Below are 23,103 nucleotides of genomic sequence, written 5' to 3'. Positions count from 1 at the left end.
ACTCCTAGCTCTGCACTTCAGAATTATTCCTACCTGTGAGCAGCGGGGATCATATACTGTGCTAAGAATCAAGCCATGGTTGGCTGTAAGTAAAGCAAGGTCTTACCCACAAGGCTGTGTCTCTGGCCCAGCAGTTCAGACCACACTTAATGCTGTGTAAATCCTACAGTAATTATTTTAATTATCTAATTAATTGACCTGGTCAACCTTAAAGATTTATCTTCAAATTTGACCAATGTTACTTTAAATGCTGAAGAGTTAAAAGGGAGAGAGACTTCCTGCATTAATATTGAAATATTTATGGCCTCTTCTTTTCTGTTTAATGTGCTTCTACTACAAAAATAGGTTTCAGCTGTTTTCCTGAAAGAAAAATAAAGTCAGCAAGCACATTAAAACATCATCTATCAGTGCCTACATGTTTGTGAGGTCACTTTGTTTAGCAATGATATTTCTTAAAGTGAGATCTCTTCTACATGATAAAATTATACAAATCATGATTTTTAATATGGTTATCTCAATAATAACACAGTTAGACCATGCATTTAAGCATTCTTCAATTTCTAGTTGGTTTATTTACATTAGATAGTTGATAAATTATTAAATAATAATCTCATCTGTAGATTTGAGAATTAGTCGACATTTTTTGTTTCAGCTTAAACTTGGCATTTTCATAAGTAGAAAGAGAAAAGGATGACAGTGTGTTTAGTTTTAAAATATGTACTTTTTTTAGTTATAAACATTTTTAATTTAAACAGCATTAAAAATACATATAGCTAAACTTTATTGTGATGCTTAATATTAATTTTAAATTATACATTTTAATGTTTTAAAATCATTACACAATGATATGCTTTCATGACTGAGGGAGCAATTTTAATTTTTAAAAATATCATCACTATTATAATTCTGAGTTGAATATTCATAAGCAAAGACTTGAAGTTTCACAGTTAACTCAGAAAGAAAAAAATTTGAGCTAAAGGTTGCTGCAACCTTCATCTCAAAGTATAAGTCTTACTGATAGTTTTGCCATAGTGATTTATCTATTTAATCCTTGGCTATAAATCTTAAAGATCACAAGCATTTGGGCTCCAAATTTCTTAGATAATATTGCTAAATAAATCCAATGTGTAGGGAGATAGAGATAGATTGGTATAATTATTATGATGTATGAATACAGACAAGCATATAATATTAAACAATACGTATATATCAAATTCATCAGATATTTACAGTGTCCACTATTTACTTGGCCCTCTCATCTTGCTGATGAATATTTAAGCTAACTATAGATTGTACTCAGCTAGTGAATTTTCTTAAAACATTTTTCTTAAAATATAGTTCTAATTCTTTATATTTAATAATTTTCTACCAAATAGTTTATAGATTAACTACAATATGAAACAATACACATGATTTTCTGCTTTGGACCTTTCAGATGTGTATGAATTGATACAGAATAGTGCAGTCATCATAGATTTTATCATTTCTTTAATAAAATTCAAGATAGTATTGGCATAAACTTAAACAGAGCATAGGTCTTCAATAAATTCCAATTACAAACAGAATGGAGAGTATTGCTCTTGTATCAGGAATACAAAACTTTAAACTTTGAAAAGAATGCGACACTTTTATGCTGGATTTTATCTTACTTAAGGATTAATCATTGTTAAAATTTATACTTATACTAGAGAAGTATAAATATTCTAACTTGAAAGGTAAATTTAAGGGAAAAAGGAAAAGAACAGTGCTTTATCAGTTTTAGAGTATTAGCTGTTTTTAGGGCACTTCCCTCCATAAAGGTTTTATTTATATGGGTTATTATGATCTTACTGGTTTTATATACCAGAAGGAAAATTAAACTCCAGAGAAATTTATGCCATGATTATGAGCATACAACTTATTTGTGGCAGAACCAATATTAGAACTTATATATATGTATACCATATATGCATATATGGTATATACATATGTGTGTATGTATATATGTGTGTGTGTGTGTGTGTGTGTGTGTGCTCTGATTCACCTTTCTATGCTTCTTCCAATGGGGTCAATGGTCAATGGGGCTATAGAAATGACTGTATAGAAGAATAGCAAAAATAACAATAATATGATAAGCATAGAGCTTAATATTAGACAAACTGAATGTTCACAGTAAAGGAAATGATCTGGACGTTGGCATCATTTATAATAACTCAAATACAAAGTCAGGAAAGATGAATGTAATATTATTTAGCAAATAACAAAATACCTCATTGAACAAATCACTGTTGTAAAATAAACATATCTCAACTATAAAATTTTTTAAAAGCCTATAAAATTAACAAAACTTTGTTAAAAATTTTGAAATGTTATTTAATTGCTGCAATACATGTAAATATTTGCTTCCATACTTTACCAATATGAATTTTTAGATAGATAATCATAATTATGAAATCATATGAAATCATAATTTCATATCACATCACAGTCCAGGAGGCAATTCATGTCCCTCTTATATTCACTGTGAGAAGTTCAGTGCAGTATCTTCATTTTCTACCAAATACATACACATTAGACTATACATTTTGTGATTTTTCAGCCTACTATAGATTTTATCCTTTTTTTTTCAGTTCATATCTTCTTAACCTAACTACATTTTATCTCCAGATGTATGTCATCAATATGGATCATAATTCAAAAAGTAAAACTTGACCCACTATTTACAACAACCTTTCCATGCTCAGATTCAACTATTTATTGTTACAATAGCTTTTTCCCCTTATACTATTTGTGGGGGCTGGAACAATAGCACAGCGGGTAGGGGCGTTTGCCTTCCACCCAGCTGACCCGGGTTCGATTCCTCCACCCCTCTAGGAGAGCCCATCAAGCTACCAAGAGTATCTCACCGGCATGACAAAGCCTGGCAAGCTCCCTGTGACATATTCAATATGCCTAAAACAGTAACAAGTCCCACAATTTGTTATGAGATGTTACTGGTGCCCGCTCCAGTAAATCAATGAACAATGGGAGGACAGTGCTACAGTGCTACTATTTGTGGAAAATGCCTGTTGTTTTTGGATTTCTTTAGTCTTCAGTGGCATAGAGTAGATAATCGAACACTCCATTTGCTGGCCAACTAGTGCTTGCCAAGTGAAATTAAGTGACAGAATCTTGGAATCATTTGAAGTCAATGATGATCTTACAGCCCTCTCCTTCTGTCGGAAACAGTTCGCTTCATAAATTGACCAGAATCAGTGCTAATGTGTTGTGGTTGCCAATCTAAATTCAATAGATATTTTCTTGTTATCTGTGTTTATTTCTTGTTCTAATTTTATTTTTTCTCTTGAATTCCTGTAGTAATAAATTCAGTGATAGTAATAAGTGAGTCAGCCCTTAATTTGTGTTTTTTTTTTAAATAGTAAAACAGATTCATAGGTGTATTTTATAAGGACGATTTATTTTGATGTATTGTGCTATAGATTCCTATTACTAAAAGTTTACTTTTAATTATTTTAATTTGGGCTTGTTCCTAGTTTTGTAGACTGGGATCACGTCTAGTGGTGTTCAGAGGACCTTATGTTGTGGTGTCAAAACCAGTAGGCTGCATGCAAGACAAGCACCTTACACACTGTATTATCTCTCCAGCCCTTTACTGATAACATTTTGAAGACACTTAATTCTCAGACCTAAGAGTTAGTACAGCATCTAAGGTGCACAAGTTTTGTACCTGCAATCTCCGGGTTGAACTCCAGGCACCATATATGGTCCCCTGAGCACCTCTAGTAGTTATTCCTGAACACAATGCCTGAAAACAGTTAAGTGTGGTCCAATACCCCCACCCGTTTTTTAAATCACTTAATTCTTATAGGTAGGTTGAATGTTGGTTAACTCTATATGGAGGGAAGTTAGAAGTTCAAGCTCCGTGGCTAAATGCTCCTGGAAATTATCTAGTAATTGAGATAGGAAAGTTATTACTGTCTCAGATATTAATAGGATTTTGTGGCAATGCAATGAAAGTGGTTGCAAAAGCTCTCTAGAAATATAAAGAGTTAATCTAATCTATTATAGTTAACTTTTTTTCCCCTGGAAAATTATTGATTCTTGACAAATAACACATTTTAATCCCATCATTTTAATGGATGCATAAGTATATTTAAGAATATGAGATCTATGGGGCTGGAGTAATAGCACAGCGAGTAGGGCATTTGCCTTGCATGCAGTTGACACGGGTTTGATTCCCAGCATCCCATATGGTCCCCTGAGCCCCATCAGGAGTAATTCCTGAGTACAGAGCCAGGAGTAACTGCTTTGTATTGCCAGGTGTGACCAAAAAAAGAGAAAAAAAGAATATGAAATCTATTTAAAAATAGTTTTGAGGTATCAGAAGTCTTGTCAAATACCTTTGACAATTCTTATGGTAAAATAAATTAAGATTTAAAAATAACTGATATTTTTTTTCAGTCACCAAATTCTGCATGGGCAGAAATCCTGGAGCATTGAGTTAGAGTCAGTTTCTCCAAAGATGATGTAATTTGGATTAATAGTACAGCGGGTAGGACATTTACTTTGCACACAGCTGACCCAGGTTCAATTCCCAGCATCCCATATGGTCCCCGGAGCACCGCCAGGAGTAATTCCTGAGTGAAAAACTAGGAGAAACTGCAACACCCAAAAGGAGAGAGAATAAAAGGGAATTCCCTGACACAGAGCCAGGGTGGGGTGGGAGGGAGATGGGGTGAGGGTGGTGGGAAAGATATTGTGAACATTGGGGAAGGAGAATGGGCACTGGTGGATGGATGGGTAAACAGTTATTGTATGACTGAAATATGAAAGTCGTAAGTTTGTAATTGTACCTCACGGGGATTCACTAATAAAAAATTTAAAAATATTTATGGTTTAATAAAATAATAACATTGACTTAAAAAAAAAAAAACAAGAGAAAGAAAGCCCTGTGCATCACCAGGTGTGACCCAGAACCAAAAAAAAAAAAAAAAGAGAGAGAGAGATGATGTACGTTGGAATCCTTTAAAAAAAATTTTTTTTAACTTTGAATCACTGTAAGATAGACTATTTCAAAGCTGTTCATGATGGGGTTTCAGTTATACAATGATCCTAACACCATCCCTTCACCAGTGTAAATTTCCCACCACCAAGGCCCACAGTTTCCCTCCCACCATTCCCAGCCTTCCTCTATGTCAGGCGGTTTTCTTCTTTTTTCCTCTCACTCCTTTTGTGCATTATAGTTTGCAACACAAGTACCAACAGGTCACTGTGCTTGTTCTGGGAGTTCAGTATTTTTATAGGGAAGGTATAGCTGGAGAGTAGCTTTTTTAACTGGGTTTCGATTTTGGGGCGTGAATGTGATTACCAGAGCTTCCAGACGTACAGGGAGGTGGTAATTTGGGAATCTTAATATTAAGATACGATATACATGCATTCTAGAACTGTTGCAGCTTTTCCCTTTCTTTTACATCTGAAAATCATAACAAATCATGAAGTGAGGATGAGCAAACTCTATTACTTATATTTTATATTTCCTCTTGTCTTTAGTGAAATTACTTCTGCAAATAAAACATCCACTGTTAATTCCCTTTAGTTCATGAATAGTGAGCCACAGACTGTTCCCTAAAGACAGTTCTGCTTTCACAAATGATGGTAGAATTTGTCTTAGTTCTACTGGTTGTGGCAGGCACTAAAACTACTAAAAGTGATATATTTTATCTGTCTAATATTTATAAACTTATGGTACTCAGATCAAAGCTCCCATCTTACCTCAAGAGATTTATGTAGACATTCCACTCAGTTTAGTGCTAAAAATGTTAGAACTACTTGGTTATAATCATTTTCTACTATTAAAAATAAAAATATTAAATCATAATATAAATATCATGTAAAATAAATCATAATTATTAAATCATAATGAGTTCTATGTGAATTTTTTTTCAGAAGTAGTATCTATGGCTGATTTGCAGAAAATTTTAAAAAGTGCTTCCAAGTTATGCAAGTGTCAGGAGCAGAGCAAGATCGGAACTTGAAGTATTTAATTTGTTGTTCTCTCTTTCATTTATTAGCCATCATGCAAGCCTCTGCTGAATTGTACTGTCACATATAATAAAAAATAAATCTATTTAGGGAAAACATAATTGGAGAAAGATTAATTGGGGGCATATTTGTTTTTAAAATAATAGAACAGCAGAACTTACAATTTGTAATGGTTGATGGCTTTTCAGAGAGCCATTGTGTCAATCGTGGGGTCAGAGATCATGCATGAGAAGTATCTCTCAAGACAAAGAAGTCTGGGAGTTACATTTGTTGGAGGCTAAAACTATCTTGTCAATTTTCCTCTGGTTCCTCACTTGATGTTCAATTCAGTTCAGATCCAAGTTGAATATATTTACAAAGTGAGGTCAACTTTGGGACATGCCAGAGAGCAAAGTTGTTTTGATTTACCATAAATTTAGATCCAATGTGAACACTCAATCTCTTCTGGAATATTTTTAAAGGATTCTATCCATGTAAAGATCATATCCATGAATACGTGGGCAGAAGGCTGTGAGTAACATATGTCATGTGTAACATATACACATGACATAGTATTAGGACTAGGACCTCCACACTACTCTCCACCAATCCAATCATCACTTCCAATCCTTGTATTGTATTTCCAAATCTCTAATAGATTTAGCGAATGCTTCAAATTCAGAATAATTTGACTAAAGAGAATGAGTGTGAGACTGTGTTTTGCGAGGCCTGGGGAATCCCCGCAAAACAGCTGTAGGGATAACAGTCCCACTTGTTATTGATGAGAATGGACCCAGAAGAGTCAAAAGTCAGTTAAAAACATGCCACAGAGATATTGCTCTCCACAGGGCTATCTTCATGTCTGCAGAAATAGCGATGTCATTTCACCCTCAATTGGCCAGATCCCTATCTATCTGTAAGAGAGGAATGACCAGCCTGTACTTTAGGGTTACAGCAGTATCAGGGAAAGAAAAATGAAAATAAACCGCTAATGACTTGTGTCTGCTTCTTCCTTCTTTCTGTTTTCCCCTAGCTTTAGCCCGACGTGTCATTTAGACCGCAGTCTCGGATTGATCTGTGATGAATGCCCTGCCGGGTACGCAGGACCACGCTGTGAGAGGTAAGCACGTACAGCACTGTCTTTCAAAATGATTTCTGTCTTGGGAGTTATAAAACCACAGGCATTATCATCCTTTGCACTATCCCAGCAAAGCTGCCACACTCAGTGAAGTGAAATGAAGTTTCTCACCGTACATGTCAAGCAAACACATTATACTTTTATAGTTTATTTATTTTCGAGAAATTGCTCTATAAATCTCCATTCACACTGAGAATATTTGATTAATGTTTTAATCTTGAAAGGTTAAACATTAACCTACAGTCTTTCTAGGAAGTGTTGTTCAAGTAGAAAGTCATGCACTTTGAGATTTATCTTACTGTCTACATTGGCACCATTTATTTTTCATAATTAGCATTCTGTCCTTAAAATGTGGCTTAAATATGTAGTTCATAGTTCGGTGAGTGGTCCATAATTTACCTCAAATATATTTGAAAACAGAAACAAAACATAATTTATAACCATGATTTATATCTTTTTCCAATAATTCCTAAGTCAGTATTTTAGCTCCTGTTGCTTTTTCTTCACATTTCAGTGGAGATTTCAGTGGAGCCATAAATATCATCTCTTTGCAGTTTGTGTGATAATTTCTCCTTCTGAAATCATTTTGAAGAAAAGATTTCTCTATATTTCAGTTCTAGTATGAAAGTAGTAGCAACTCACCCTTGATTTCATTGACAAACAGCACAACCTCAATCTGATTGCAGCTAGAAAAAAGTCATCTTTTTTCTCCCCAGCAGAGGAAGCGGATTGCTTTTACCCATCATCCCCCAAACTCACTCCACAGAGGGCTATTTCTACCTTTCCTTCCCTGGTCTCTTGGCAGCCATCACCCTGTCTCCACCAGGGTGCATAAAGTTAATGAAGCAGGAGGCAATCACCCAGAGAGAATTTAGCCAGCAGCTAGCAGTCTGTGAACAAAGCACCAATGACAGATTCTGGCAGCAACAAGTACTTTTTGTGACTATGACAGTATCTGTAAATTAGTCGTGGAAGAACAGAACTGAAGTAAAGAGGATTTATCTGCACTGTAGAAATGGGAGGTCTTTAACTGTTTAATAAAACAACAACAATAACAAAATGAGGGCACGCGTATATTACTTATAGTAGTAAGACACTATATCATAGCCAAGATAGATCTGCATCAAATGCTTAAGCCCCTGGCTCATAATGGGCAACCTTTTTATTTTTAGTAACTAGAAAATGACAGCTGTTCTTTCATACTAGGCCATTAAATCCACTTATCTAGGTGAACATGGTCTCTGATGTATTTATAATGCTTCTACTTCCTGCTCTGTATTTTTCTGTAAATGTTAGACAAGAGTTTCTGAACCATTGGCAATTTAACATCCTACATTTTATTTTACAAACATGTGTTAGCAACTGCCATTACCTAGGCATAATGTTAGTCTATAAACAGATGCATTCTCCGATCCTTGCCCTCAAGAAGCTCACATCTTTGATGTGGATGAGAATGGTTAGAGTTGTATTCTGGAGAGAATTCTAATATGGATAATAATAATCCCCAAGGATAGAAGCACCTGACAGAAATCCTGATGCACTGTATCAAGTCTTTATTAATATGATTGAAAGGAACATGGAAACATGTATCTGAGCTATTTGAGCTTAGTTAGTGGCAGGTCCTACATCCAATTCAATAAAACATATCTTAAGCTACTGTCATACAGAAGAAAGAATATTCCACTTATTTTCCAAAAAGTATGTCAATTAACATTTTCAGGAATATTTAACTTTATTATTTCTCTATATTTAAAAGTCAAAAAATTAACTATCTGGATCCAAAATATTAGAAAAAACTTTTTTGGAGGGAGCAGCACCTGGCAGTGCTCCAGACTTACTCCTGCTTCTGTGTTCTGGGAATAAGAGGACACCTACAGGGTTTATGGGACTCTATGGGGTACCTAGAATCAAACCAGGGTTGGCTGCATGTGAGGCAAAAGTTCTACTCAATATATTATTGCTCTGAACTCTTCAAGAAAATTTTTCAAGATGTTCAGTTGATGTGAAAGAAAGAAGATTAAGGGACAAGTCAAGGAAATTCTGGTTGAACAGAGAATTTTGTAGTCAAAATTATTCTAAAAAACAAAAACAAAATCTGGTATAATCCATTTATGCATATCATCTTCACCAAATCAGCATCTGAAGCTAAGACAGTGTTTCCTAAACCAGAACTGTTCCTGAAATAAAGTTTTGTGTTCACTTAAATTTTGGAAAATTATACCAGCATATAAAAGTTCTGGCAGGTCCTGGAGTGAAAAAATCTGTTCAATTGTTTTTGCTCAGCATTTCTTAAGCCTATCTGACCTTAAGTCTGTGCTTTCATTATATAACAAGAGTGCATCTCAGATCACCACTAAAGTGGACAAGAATTAATAACTATATCTTTGATCTCAATTTAATGTCTTCTTTATGGCCAAACTCTCAATAGATAGCAACTCTAAAAGCTTGGAAATGTAGTCTCAACCGATTTGAAGTTTGTTTTCCTTCTCACTGTCCCTCAAGCTTGAATCAAGTTTTTTTTTTATCAAGTTTACTTAGAACCAAGGGTCTTTGTACATTTGAGTGAATGAGTGTGACTGAGTATCCAGGTATATGTGCATATGTGATTTTGCATGAGCTATTTTTTATGTCTTTGTATAGTGTGTGTGTGTGTGTGTGTGTGTGTTAGCAATAAGGAGTCATATGACAGTACTGAGAAGTTTTGAACATTTCATTCATTCAACCATTTGTCTGCTGAGTTCTTTCTTTGTCTTCTCATAATTACTTTCTCCTCAAGTCTAATAACTTTCTCCACTGCATTCATACTATAATGAAGGCACAGAAAGCATGTGTTGGGGCTGGAGAGATAGAACAGCGGGTAGGGCATTTGCCTTGCATGCAGCCAGCCTGAGTTCAATTCCCGGCATCCCATATGGTCCCCTGAGCACCGCCAGGAGTAACTCCTGAGTGCAGAGCCAGGAGTAACCCCTGTGCATCGCCAGGTATGACCCAAAAAGCAAAAAAAAAAAAAAAAAAGAAAGAAAGAAAACATGTGTTTCTTTCATTCCACAATGGGACACTGCATTGCATCTAATCTCATCACTTCTGCTCCATTTGACTTCCCAGCTATATCCATTATATATTTGTGAGCGACTTGTAAGAGGAGTTGCCACATTCATAGAAATGGTAACATTTAAAACTCCCAAATCCAGAAGATTTCCAAGGGTCTTCTTTCATGTTTATTTGTCAGTACCTTCACATGGTTATGTACCTCAAGGTTATCTTTCTGTTAGAGTTGAAAGAATGCATAAAAATTGTGAGTAAGAAAAGGGTAAGAGCCATAGAGATAGTACAGAAAGTAAGGTGTTTGCCTTGAATAGGCTGACCCAGGTTGAATCCCTAGCAACATATATGAATACTGAGCACCATCGTAAATGATTCCTGAGCACAAAGCCAGAATTAAGCCCTGAGCACAGGGGCATGACCCTCAAATAAATTTATTGAGTATAAAAGCTATATATATTTATATATAAGAGTTATATATACATATATGTATATAGATGCCTAGTAGGATATTTAAAGCTGCTCACCATATATTGATATGTAGAGATAAAATAAGATATATATGATAATATGATAGAATGTATTATATATAAGTTGAGAATATATGTATATGTACCCTATTACTTAACACTAATTAAAATCTAGAAATTTCCTTGGGCCCCAGGCAATGTTCTTAAAGATATTACTTCCTTGGTCTGGCTAAGAAACTCCCTTGAGTCTCAATTTACAGATTGGTAAGTTTTGTGCTATGAACAAAAGAGAATGGTGGGTATGTGAATGGCATAGTTTTTCTGCACTTACCAAAAGTCTAGGCTTTTATCATCTTGACTAGAAAAACTAAAAAGAGACAGTATCTTCTAGGATAAGAAAGGATATATCTTGAAGAAACAAGAGAAATTAAAATGAATGTGGAGTAAAAAATGAGATAAATTTTCTTCTGGACAGTAAGTTCCATTGGTTCCATATGGTTTCAGTAATTTAGCCCAGCTAGAGCAATAGAACAGAGGTAGGGTGTTTGCCTTACTCAGAGACAGCCTGGCTGAGCCAGGTTCGATTCCTCCGCCCCTCTCAGAGAACCCGGCAAGCTACCGAGAGTATCTTGCCCACACGGCAAAGCCTGGAAAGCTACCTGTGACATATTCAATATGCCAAACACAGTAACAATAAGTCTCAAAATGGAGACGTTACTGGGCCCGCTTGAGCAAATCAAAAAAACAACGGGAAGACAGTGACAGTGACAATTTAGCTCACATCATGAGGAAAGGCATTTAAAAGCCTGTGGTAAATTCTCCCTATGGACACCATATAACCTTGGGTAACTTAATGAGATAGATGGATCTTTTACTACCCATCCCTTCCCCAACTGACCAATATGTCTTATTGATTATCCCTGGTGAAAAAAAAGAAGACAAAAATAGCATTAACTTTACAATTAGCAGATTTAACTTTGCCAAAAACAAAACTGGGACCCTAGATTAGTTTTCTAAGTACTGTTTATATATGATTATACTATCTGTCCTTGGCCTATAGGTTCCTTCTTATCAATGTAGTTCCTGGCATCAGCTATACCCAAGATCTCTTAATTTTTCTTTCTGTATAGGCCCAGAATACACTTCTGAAAAATAATTTTTCAGAATAAATGCTTTTCACCCCAATTTTCAGGAAGGAAGCATTATTCTAGTAAGGCAAACTCCCTCAGACCTTAGTTGATTTGTGACAAGCAGGAGGTAGTGTGAACACCACACTCTTCCCTGGCCTGTGTTCCCTCTGCTTAGAAGATTAATCCTGCCTTGATTTTACAATTCAGCTCTATCATTCTAAAAGTGTCCTTAATTAATCCTAATCTGAATGGAATGTCATTCTCCCTGCTTCCAAAAAACATTTGCATATTCTTTGGTAGTTTACCACTAAATTTTACAGCAATGCATTTATCTTCCATTAACTGTAGCACAAAGACTATGTCTAATTTACATTTGTATTGTGTAAAAGTGTTCATCAGAGAAATGTTTGAGGGAAGAGAGGGGAGAAAAAATATATTGGAGAAGTTAAAATGTTGTAGTAGTTAGATAGTGAGAATATAGGTTACATATTGTAGCCAAAAGTTGTGGGAAAAATGATGTAGAAATGAGAGAAGGTTCACCAATGTTACTTCTCAATGTTCATTCTCTCTCTCATTGCTTTTCTTCTCTTTCTCAGGTAGTCTTTCTGTATTAGCAACAGACCATCCATAATATATAACTATATATGCTATTGGTCTACGTAGAAGATCCTTTCCAAAGTTCAAATACTAAGGCCTTGTATAAATCCTGCTAAAAAATTTATTAAGGGGACAAATGTTCTAAAATTGCTAAGAAGCTTTATTACAAGGGAAAGCTTGCAAGAATAAAGGAGATTAGGACAAAGGGAATCCAGAAAAGAAACTATGCTCCACTTCCACATAGAAATTTGGCTGCAGGTTATATTTTAAAATTTTTTATTACAACACTGTGAATTACAGAGTTACAAAACTATCCATGATTGAGTTTGGGGTTAGGAGTTTGAACACCCATCCCTTCACTACTGTCCGATTCCCTCCACCAAATATCCCCAGTTTCCCTCCTGCCCCTTGACTCTGCCTTTCCAGCAGTCACTTTTAACTTTTTTTCTTTTTTTCCCTTTAAGCACTAGACAGTTCAATTCACTGACAATTTGGCAATGATCCATCAAGGTTAGCACTGTAGCACTATCCTCCCATTGTTCATCAATTTGCTTGAGTAGGCATCAGTAATGTCTCTATTGTGAGACTTACTTACTGTGATTGGCATATCAAATATACCATGGGGAGCTTGCCAGGCTCTGCCATGCGGGAGGGATACTCTCGGTAGCTTGCCGGGCTCTCCGAGAGGGGCGGAGGAATCGAACCTGGGTCGGCCACATGCAAGGCAAATGCCCTAGCTACCGAGAGTATCTCGCCCACACAGCAAAGCCTGGCAAGCTACCCGAGACATATTTGATATACCAAACACAGTAACAGAAGTCTCATAGTGGAGACGTTACTGGGCCCACTCGAGCAAATCGATGAACAATGGGAAGACAGTGACAGTGACAGTGATGTGATAGACACAGTTGTTCATAATACAGTTGTTTCAGGCAATTATTGTCCCAAAACCTATTCCATTTCCAGTGTAAGTTTTCCTCCACCAGGATCCCAGCCTCCCACCCCGATTCCAGCCTGGGTCCTAAGCAGGCACACAACAACTATTTCATATCACTTGTTTCAAGTAAACTTAGAGGAATGGTAAATGCAATTATCAAAAATTAGATTTTAAAAGTCAATTTGTGTTGATTAAATGCTATATGGTATTAATCTGTATAAATAAAGAAATTGAAATCATTTAATGCAATATTATGCCTACTCTCATTTGCATAGTTAAGTTTTCAACTCTGGTATCCAAAATACATTGCATTAACTTTTATTTTGTATTTGTGTCTCATTAAACAAATAATCCTGAGTTCTCTGTCTTAATAAAGCAAGTTTTCATGTTTTTTTAAATGTACTATAGTGTTTAAGTCAATTAGGCAAAGCCTACAACAATTTAGTAAGAGTAAAGAGAATTAAAAATATTTAAAGTAGAAAATATGAATAGGCCTGTAAATGCAGAGTGTTTTATCCTAATAAAGGGAATATAGAAAAGACTGGGCTGGAGTGATAGCACAGTGGTAGGGTGTTTGACTTGCACACAGCCAACATGGCCGACCCAAGTTCGATTCCTCAGCCCCTCTCGGAGAGTCCGGCAAGCTACCGAGAGTATCTCGCCCACACGGCAGAGCCTGGCAAGCTACCCGTGACGTATTCGATATGCCAAACACAGTAACAACAGGTCTCATGATGGAGACGTTACTGGGCCCGCTCGAGCAAATAGAAAAGACTAATAAAACATAGCACAGAGGCTGGAACAATAGTACAGTGGGCAGGGTGTTTGTCTTACACGGGGCCAACCAAGGTTAGATCTCAGACATTCCCTATGGCCCACTGAGCATTACCAACAGGAATTCTTGAAGAGCAGAGACAAAAGTAACTCCTGACCGTTGCTAAGTGTGACCCAAAAATTAAAAAAACAAAAAAGTCATAGCACATTCAGTGTAAAAGAGACATTGATTTCTAGTAAGCAGCCCAATGAATTCTGTGTTTAAGAAATATTCTTTATTTTTCTTGTGGCTTGAGACATAGTACAGAGGGGATGGTGCTTGTCTGCATGCAGCCAACGAGCATTCTTTCCATTGCACCACATATAGTTCCCCAAATTCTACCAGGAGTGATCCCTAAGCGCTTTGCTGGAAGTATGCCCAGAACACAGTCAAGTGCAGGCCAGAAACCAAAAGAAAAATATATTCCTCATTGTGCCTTGCATATGAAAATGAGTAGACTTAAGCTTTGAAATTATAACCAGTTTTTGGCAGAGAAAACATCCAAGAAGCTGGAAAGATCCATAGGACTATGATTTACACTCATTTTAATTAGGGGAATCCAAAGTGATCAAACAATGCAACACGATAGTAATTCAGGTTACATAATCGGTGAATTTGTATTCATCTACGTTATAATCACTTTTAAATTTATATTAAAATATTTTGTTTACCACACCCACCAGTTATGGGGATTATCCCAAGGTTTGTTCCTGGTGGGGCTGGTGACTATACATGTAGTGCTGGGAATATACCCAGATTTTCTAAATGGAAAACTACATGCAATATAGTCTACTGAACTAGCTCTTCAGCCCTTTTGAAACATTTTTGTAAATCGACAGGTATATTACAGGGTTAAAATTAGCTTGTGTGGAAATATATATCAAATGTTCACCAAAAATAAAGCAAATTCATATTTTTATTAAATAGCCCATGGAGTATTTATTAAGTTTAGTCAGCTCAGACAGAGAAGGGAGCACCAAATAAAGGGTGATGGGAGGATCCTCCAAGGATTGGAGATACATGCTGAAAGTAGACGATAGACCGAACTTGATTGCCACTCAATGCCTCTTTTGCAAAGCACAGCACCCAAAAGGAGAGAGAGAGAGAACAAAAGGGAATGCCCTGCCTCAGAGGCAGGGGGGGATAGGGGGTATGGGGGGTGGGAGGGATACTAGGATCCGTGGTGGTGGGAAATGGGCACTGGTGGAGGGATGGGTATTTGATCATTGTATAATTGAAACCCAAGCACAAAAACTTGTAAGTCTACAACTGTACTTCATGGTGACTCACTAATAAAAATTATTAAAAAAATAATAATTTTTATCCTCCTGCATCAAAAACTAAAGACAGATGCTTCTTTACTTAATAATTATAATTGCAGTTATTTTGTCATGTACTGCATTTTATTATGACTTAGCATAGGGTATATTAATTGCATTTATGATGAGAAAAATCTCCAGATATTGTTATATGATGCCATCTCTCCTGAGGGCAATAAGTCATTTTGTAGAAAGTGAAAGGAAAAATAATGGGATTTTCTTGGTTCTAATGATGATCATTATAATGTTACTCTAGTGGAGAAAAGTCACTTTTAATGGTAAACAAAATAAGATGTAAATATGTGTGGATGTGATCTAAACTCTGAATAACAAATAAGCAATAAGAATTAGGTTACCACGAGAAGTACCTCCTTAGACTTATTATCTGTATGGATAAGGTAATGATTTTATCAATAAATGTAAGATTGTTATCTTTAATATTATCTTTGTTAAGATTCAAGATAAATAAAGTAAATCTATTCCTGACTGGATTGTAGGACATTCTTTGTACTACAGTTACTTCGGAGTTTATAATGCAGACTTAATAGGCAATTATATCAGTGGGTGACAGTGACTGTCCCAATGCATACTGAATCTCCTAATATTTGATATTCTGTGAACATTACTAAGAGTAGGAATCTTGAGTCTGGCATGATAGTACAGCATGTAGGGCACTTGCCTGATCTACCCAGGTTAGGTTTCTGACACCCCATATGATCCCCTGAGCACCACCAGGAGTGATACTTAACTACAGAGCCAGGGCTCATGCCTGAGCACCGCTGGGTATAACCCAAAAACAAAAATAAAAATTTAAAAAATAATACAAGTATCAAACTCAGTATAAAAATCATGACAAATGGTTAATTCTAAGACTATTATGGCACTTGAAAGTATTCTGAGAAACTTTGAATTTATAAATATACTCTTTTTTGACTTTTTGGGTCACACCCAGCGATGCACAGAGATTACTCCTGGCTCTGCACTCAGGAGTTATTCCTGGCGAAGCTCAGAGGACCATATGAGATGCTGGGAATTGAACCCAGGTCGGTCGCATGCAAGGCAAACTCCCTACCCGCTGTGCTATCTCTCCAGCCCCATGAATTTATCAATATATCTGATCACATAAATGATTAGGCACATGACTTAAAATGCTAGTAAAAGACCCTGATGTGATGTAGAACATTTCTAATTCAAATAGTAGAAAGCAATTCTCTACAAAGTGACTTTCATGCCTATGAATAAAATGGAAGAATGAAATTCTGTTGCCCCCGCATTGTTTTTGTTCTCAGTCATATTTGACTCTTGCAGAAAAAGCCTTTTTATGTTGCAAAGGTGAAAATGAAAACAGCAAAACTAACCTTAAAACTGTAGATATACCCTGCCTCAATTCTCCCTTGCTTAACAATAAACATGAAAGATATAGCTGAGGCCGAAGGAGGACAGAGAATATAATATCAATAGATGCTGCCTAGAGAGATGTATCAGTGCATCCGGAACCTGAAGTCACATTTGAAAACCTCGCAATTAGAAAAAAAAAACTTGGTTTTAAAAGTTAATAAATATTCTTGGCTGCATCTTATAAATAAGTAAACAACTAGAATATAGTGTTACCAATAATAAGTAAAATAACATTTAGATATTTAAAAAGAAGAAACTAGAGTCTTCTAATATGAGTCATGTGCACAATTAAGCATCACTTAAGACTTGTTACCTTTAATATGCACGCATGGCTGTTTCACAGCAGAGACCCTTCAGTGAAACTGTCTGTGACTGATATGTAAACATGGAGAAAACCAATTATAAATGTAGAGATACTCACAATTCCAACCAAATTGCAAGGAAAGTCACTTTTCTATTTAATAAATGCTGAATTCTCACAACTGCATTTCCTTATGGATCTGTTTCCTAACAAGTCCTTGCTGCCACAACATAAAAATGTGAGCCTTACATATTTGTACAGAAAACAACCAAATGGAATAGATGCATGCATGATATGTTGTGCTACAAAGACTTTCCAACACGGACCTGGATTCCTCTAGAGTGCCAGCAGCAGATTTATTATTATGCTTTGTCTCGTCTTCAGTGCCAATGACAAGATTCTTTTTTATCTTGGCTAAAATCTAATTACTAGTGTGGCTGGCAGGATTTCATCTTGTATTTGCACGATCTTTACAGAAAAACACTTTTTTTAATCACCTTGCATTTGAAGAAAAGGAGCACTTAAAAGAAGAATATATCTTCATGAAAAGGAGTGTGTGAAAGATATAAACAATGCCCCTGTCAGGTTTAATGAACTCCTCCCAAATACTCACTAATGAATTTTTTTACCCTAGGTGTGCAGAAGGCTATTTTGGACAACCTTCTGTACCTGGAGGATCATGTCAGCCTTGCCAATGCAATGACAACCTCGACTTCTCCATCCCTGGCAGCTGTGACAACTTGTCTGGCTCCTGTCTGATATGTAAGCCAGGTACAACAGGCCGCTACTGTGAGCTCTGTGCTGATGGATATTTTGGAGACGCTGTTGATGCAAAGAACTGTCAGCGTAAGTCCTGAACTATTGATGCCCCTGACAGAATTGATGCATTGCACCTCAAAGTAGCTGATGAGTTCCTGAGTGAGGGTTGGAGAGTAGGAAATGATATGTAATACATGTATGATAGATGCACACTGAACACAGAGTCAGAACATTCTAAACTATTTTTGCACTGAGTACATCCTTTGAAAATTGCTTCATCAGGAAAATGCTTTTTAATGATGCACATATTTTTGTTTATATGTGGAATGAATATTTTATACCTAACTTATATACATAATGGGAAAGAAGCGTTTGCAAATTCCCAAATTCTTATTCATTCTTTTTTAAAAATCAATTCTAATCATTTTACTGAAACAAACGTGTTTACCCATATTATTCTATTAGTACCTATCAACAGGTACTAATCTATTGGCTTTCATAGTGAATTTTGCTTTTTTAATTTGTAATCTTGTATTTCATAATTGGTGTACATTTTGCCATTTATAATTGTCAAGTGATTAACAAGTGATTACCTTAGAGTTATCCATAGAGTGCTATTTGTGTATTTTATTTCCACAAAATCAGTGGTTGCTGGACTTTATTTATTTAGATAGTACACGCCCCCTCATCTTCACCTCCTTAGATGTATTATTCAATAAAACATAGAATCTCAAACACTTTATACTGGCATTATTATGGCATTATGACTGGCAAGGGATACGTTATTGTGGAAAGTTAAGAACTTAAGTTGATGTTTCCATCAAGCATTATAAGAATCTATTGCCAGCACCATCTCCTAGGTTGCTATTTAGGCTGAGACCTAAATAGGCCTGAGACCAGCCCAACAGTTCACTTCTCCTTGTCAATATCTACTAACAATTTTCTCAATCACTCACTTGGGTATCAGGACCTGAAAATTTAATAGAAATTGCTGACGATATAGTTTGTGTTATTATCTCAGTTGTAAACATTTAAGCACCCCATTTCAATAAGAAATGCTCATTTCTCCTGGCATATTTGGAAATGAGTGGCATCTTTTCATCATTAAGAATAAAATCGTATTGAATACATAATAAATCACTTCCTGGAATAATTAGTATATTTTAAAATGACCTTTGAATTTACCATCATTTAAAGCAAACCCTAACAGGCTTAGGAATACTTCAGTCACTAATTTTTTAGCATTTGTGTAGAGTCTCAGGAAATTTAACAACTTCTCTTCTTAAAAAATATCTTGCATGATTCCCACTTGCCAGCTATTGTAACTCTGGGAAAGATATTTTACCTTACTGAGTCTCTCTTCTTTATTTACAAAACAATTCCATTTTTCCCCCAGCAACTGAAGGATTGAGCTCATAAAAAGTGTGTTGTATCCACCTGGTTGCTGAGAGCCTGGGATGCTTATGCACTGGTAGCTCCTTTGATAGCTTATTGCCTTGCGTAGAGTTTATCAGATTTCAATTCGCAGCATTGCATGCATTTCCTGGAGCACTCATTGAGCACTGCCGGAAGTGATCCCAAAGAGCAGAGCCAGGAGAAAACCCCAAGTATGACTAGATGTGTCCCACAAACAAAATTTGAAAATTAATAAACTGTATAAAATATTCATGTGACAAGTTCTCATTTTGCCATGATAAAGTAAAGGAATAATCTCCTAAACTTTATAGATGGGCTATGGGAGAGGAAAAGAAAAAAAATATTAAATAGTCAATGCAAGAGTACTCAACTTCCATTCAATATTTTCTATATTATGAAATGGTCTCTAAAGTTAGTATATTTCACATATGTCACTATAAATATTTAAAAGTTTTTGTGATAGAAACTTTTTAGGTCAACTAGCAGCTTCCAAATGTACAACAAAAATTACTATCCATATTTTCTTTTTTTTAATTTATTTTTTAATTAGTGATACACCATGAGGTACAGTTGTAGACTTACAAATTTTGTGCTTGGGTTTCAATTATACAATGATCAAATATCCATCCCTCCACCAGTGCCCATTTCCCACCACCACGGATCCCAGTTCCCCTCCCACCCTCCATCCCTCCCATCCCACCCTGCCTCTGTGGCAGGGCATTCCCCTCTGTTCTCTCTCTCCTTTTGGGTGTTGTGGTTTGCAAAAGAGGCATTGAGTGGCAATCATGTTTGGTCTATAGTCTACTTTCAGCACTATCCATATTTGCATGCAGTTATTGTGCTCTTATAATTTATTTATTTTATAACTGAAAATTTATATATTTCGGTCCCTTCCTTCCATTTTGCCCACTGCCTGATCCTAACCATCACCAATCTGTTTTCTGTATCTAAGAGTATTTTGTTTCTGTTAGTTTTTTAGGTTCTGCGTGTAATTGAGGTCATATGATATTTGTCTCTTTCAGTCTGACTTTGTTGATGATAATGTCATCAAGGAATGGCCAGATTTTTCTTTTTCATACTTTTAATCTTTTTGATTTTGGCGTCATTCCAAACTCAGAGCTTACTTTTGGCCTTGTATTCAAGGAAAATCCCTGGCAGTCTTAGGGACCATATGGGGTGTCAGAGATAAAATCCAGGTTGACAGAGTGCAAGGCAAGCACCCTACCCAATGTACTATCTTTCCAGTCAAGATTATCTTTATTTTATGGCTGGATAATATTCCATACTTAGTTATATTATGTATAAATAAATATACGTATAGACATATCACTTATCTATGAATGGAAATTATTTTGTTTCCATATGTTGACTATTGTAAATAATATTGAGTCATGAATATTGAGGTGCTTATATCTTTTTGAGTTAATGTTTTCATATTCTTTGAATAATGAAGCAGAGTGGAATTACTGTGGCAGATGGTAGTTTTTCATTTCTTTGTAACCTCCATACTGTTTTATGGAGCAGCTGCACAAACTTACGTTTTGTTTTCTCCCACATTCTCACTAACCTGGCTTGTCTTTTTGATAATAGTCATTCTAACAGGTGTGAAGTGATATCTCACTGTAGTCTTGATTTGCATTGCCCTGATGATTAGTGATGTTGAGCATCTTTTCATGTACTGGCTGGCCATCTGTATGTCTCCTTTAGAGAGAAAAAAGACTATTCATATCCATTCTTTTGTTTATTTATTTTCCATTGAGCTGTATGAGTTCTTACATATTCTGGATATTAGCTCCTTACCAGGTATGTGATTTGAAAATATTTTTTTCTTATTTAGTAGATTGCCTTATTTTGTTGATGATTTCCTTTGCTGTACTAGCCTTTTTAGTTTGATGTAGTCCCACTTGTTTATTTTAGCTTTTGATGCTTCTATTTTGAATGTCAGAGCTTATTCTTTCTTTTTTTCTTTTTTAACAGCTTGTCGCTGTAATGCCAATGGCTCTTTCTCTGATGTTTGCAACACTAAGACAGGACAATGTGAATGCAGACCCAATGTGCAGGGATGGCGTTGTGATGAATGTAAGGTAAGGAGCAGGAACTGACCAGTGAATTTTTTCCTTTTTTTTATGTTTTCGGTAGCCTTCAATGTTATACTCTTTATTGTATTAAATGAAGAGTTAGAGATTATCTAATTCTATGTAAAAAAACAAATTTTTTTTGTGTCCTAGGATTTAATCCTCAATCCATAGCTTCCTTGAGAGTGAATTTGTGTAATATTTAATGAAATTCAGAAAATTCTGAAAAAAATACATTATCAAAATACAATCACAATATGCAGAGAGTAAAGTACTCTTTCTTTACATGTCTTTCTGTTGCCAGAATAAAACACCCCACACTTTCTTTTATAAAGCTCTTTGTTCTAGGCGTATCATTTAAAAGTCAGTTCCAGTGAGCACCTTTTTAACACAGATTTTCAGGAGACAAAGAAATCAATCATTTTACACTCATCATTTTGCTAAAATGAAATAATCCGAATACTCTGCTCTCTGTCCTTGAACATAATGCCCTACCTATGGTATGGTGAAAACCTTGCAATTTCCCTAAGAATTTGGATGGCTATTTATGTATAACCTCTTTTGCATAAATATATTTTTAGTGGTATGGATAGTAAGCAGGGAGCAGACAGTCATGGTATTCAGGTGGCATATCTTGGTTGGATCCCCAGCACTACACTGCCTGCCCATATGCCTCTAGCAGTCCTGCAGAGGCTGGTAGGGGTGGCACGATGGTTCCAGGCACCTCGGGGCCTGGGCAGCACCTAATCCTCAGGCCCTTGTCTAAGCCTTTCTCACACGTCCAATTGGTCTCTCTGTAAGAAATAGGAAGGTTTCATCTGCTTCTCTCTCTGAATAACATCATGTGCTCTTTTGCTGTTGTTCTGTTTTCTTTCTCTCCTGGCTTCTAAAGCCCAATATGTGGTGGAACTCGGAGAAGCGATTCTGTGTGTTCTGTGACTGCAGTGCCCACGGCTCTGTCTCACCGCAGTGTGACTTTACAGGAAGATGCGCCTGTAAAGCAGGCTTCCTAGGGAAACAGTGCCACCTCGGCAGTCAGGTGCACCGCCAGGAGGAGCACTCACGGAAAACGCAATGGGTCGTGGGTCCTTCCTCCAGGTGGGGTTTCAGCAGCTCCAGCGGGTGCCCTCGTGGCGCCTACCGGCCCGCATCTCCGGTAATCCCAGAGGACACGCATGACTTGTGTCTCTGCATGGTGTGTTCTGTGTGAAGTGGCTCTCCTTCCCTGGTAGCATTTTACCTAAAAACAGTTGCTTAGCATACAAATTGCAGATGCCAGCATTAGACAATTCCTGGTTGAAGCCTTGCCTCTTTAAAAGTATGTTTTAATAAGCTTATCAAGGGCTCAGGGGACAGCTCAAAGGGCTGGAATGCATGCTTTGCCTGCTGGAGCCAAAGGCTCATCCCTGGCATCACGTTGACCCTTGAACCCAGTCAAGAGTGACCTCAAGCTCACAGAGGTGTGATTCAAAACTAAAAAGCAAAATAAATCAGTAACACACATTCAATTTCATAGCTTCAGAGCAGTCTTGCTAATGTCGAAAACAACAAAATTTCTCATTTGTAGTAACCTATGTGTGACCTTTAAGTAAGAAGGATCTTAGGCATAACTTGGGGCAAACATCAATTTTAAGACTGAATAAATGCAAGAAAATATAGCAGGAAAGTTATTTGCCTAAGAAATCCCAGCCTATTGGCTGGCATTCC

General features: G+C 36.4%; 1 protein-coding gene across 1 annotated transcript in view; it reads left to right on the top strand.

Moving 5' to 3' along the window:
- Positions 1-23,103, top strand: part of LAMA2 (laminin subunit alpha 2) — a 647,398-nt gene that overhangs the window by 383,450 nt on the left and 240,845 nt on the right. The window contains exons 18-20 of the mRNA XM_056126014.1: positions 7,034-7,120; positions 17,781-17,992; positions 21,299-21,405. Coding sequence (XP_055981989.1) covers positions 7,034-7,120; positions 17,781-17,992; positions 21,299-21,405 — 406 coding nt within the window. The remainder of the gene's footprint in view (positions 1-7,033; positions 7,121-17,780; positions 17,993-21,298; positions 21,406-23,103) is intronic.

Source organism: Sorex fumeus, unplaced genomic scaffold, assembly GCF_029834395.1.
Source record: "Sorex fumeus unplaced genomic scaffold, SorFum_2.1 ptg000061l, whole genome shotgun sequence".
Classification (NCBI taxonomy): domain Eukaryota; kingdom Metazoa; phylum Chordata; class Mammalia; order Eulipotyphla; family Soricidae; genus Sorex; species Sorex fumeus.
This window is presented reverse-complemented; position numbering and strand designations above follow the sequence as displayed.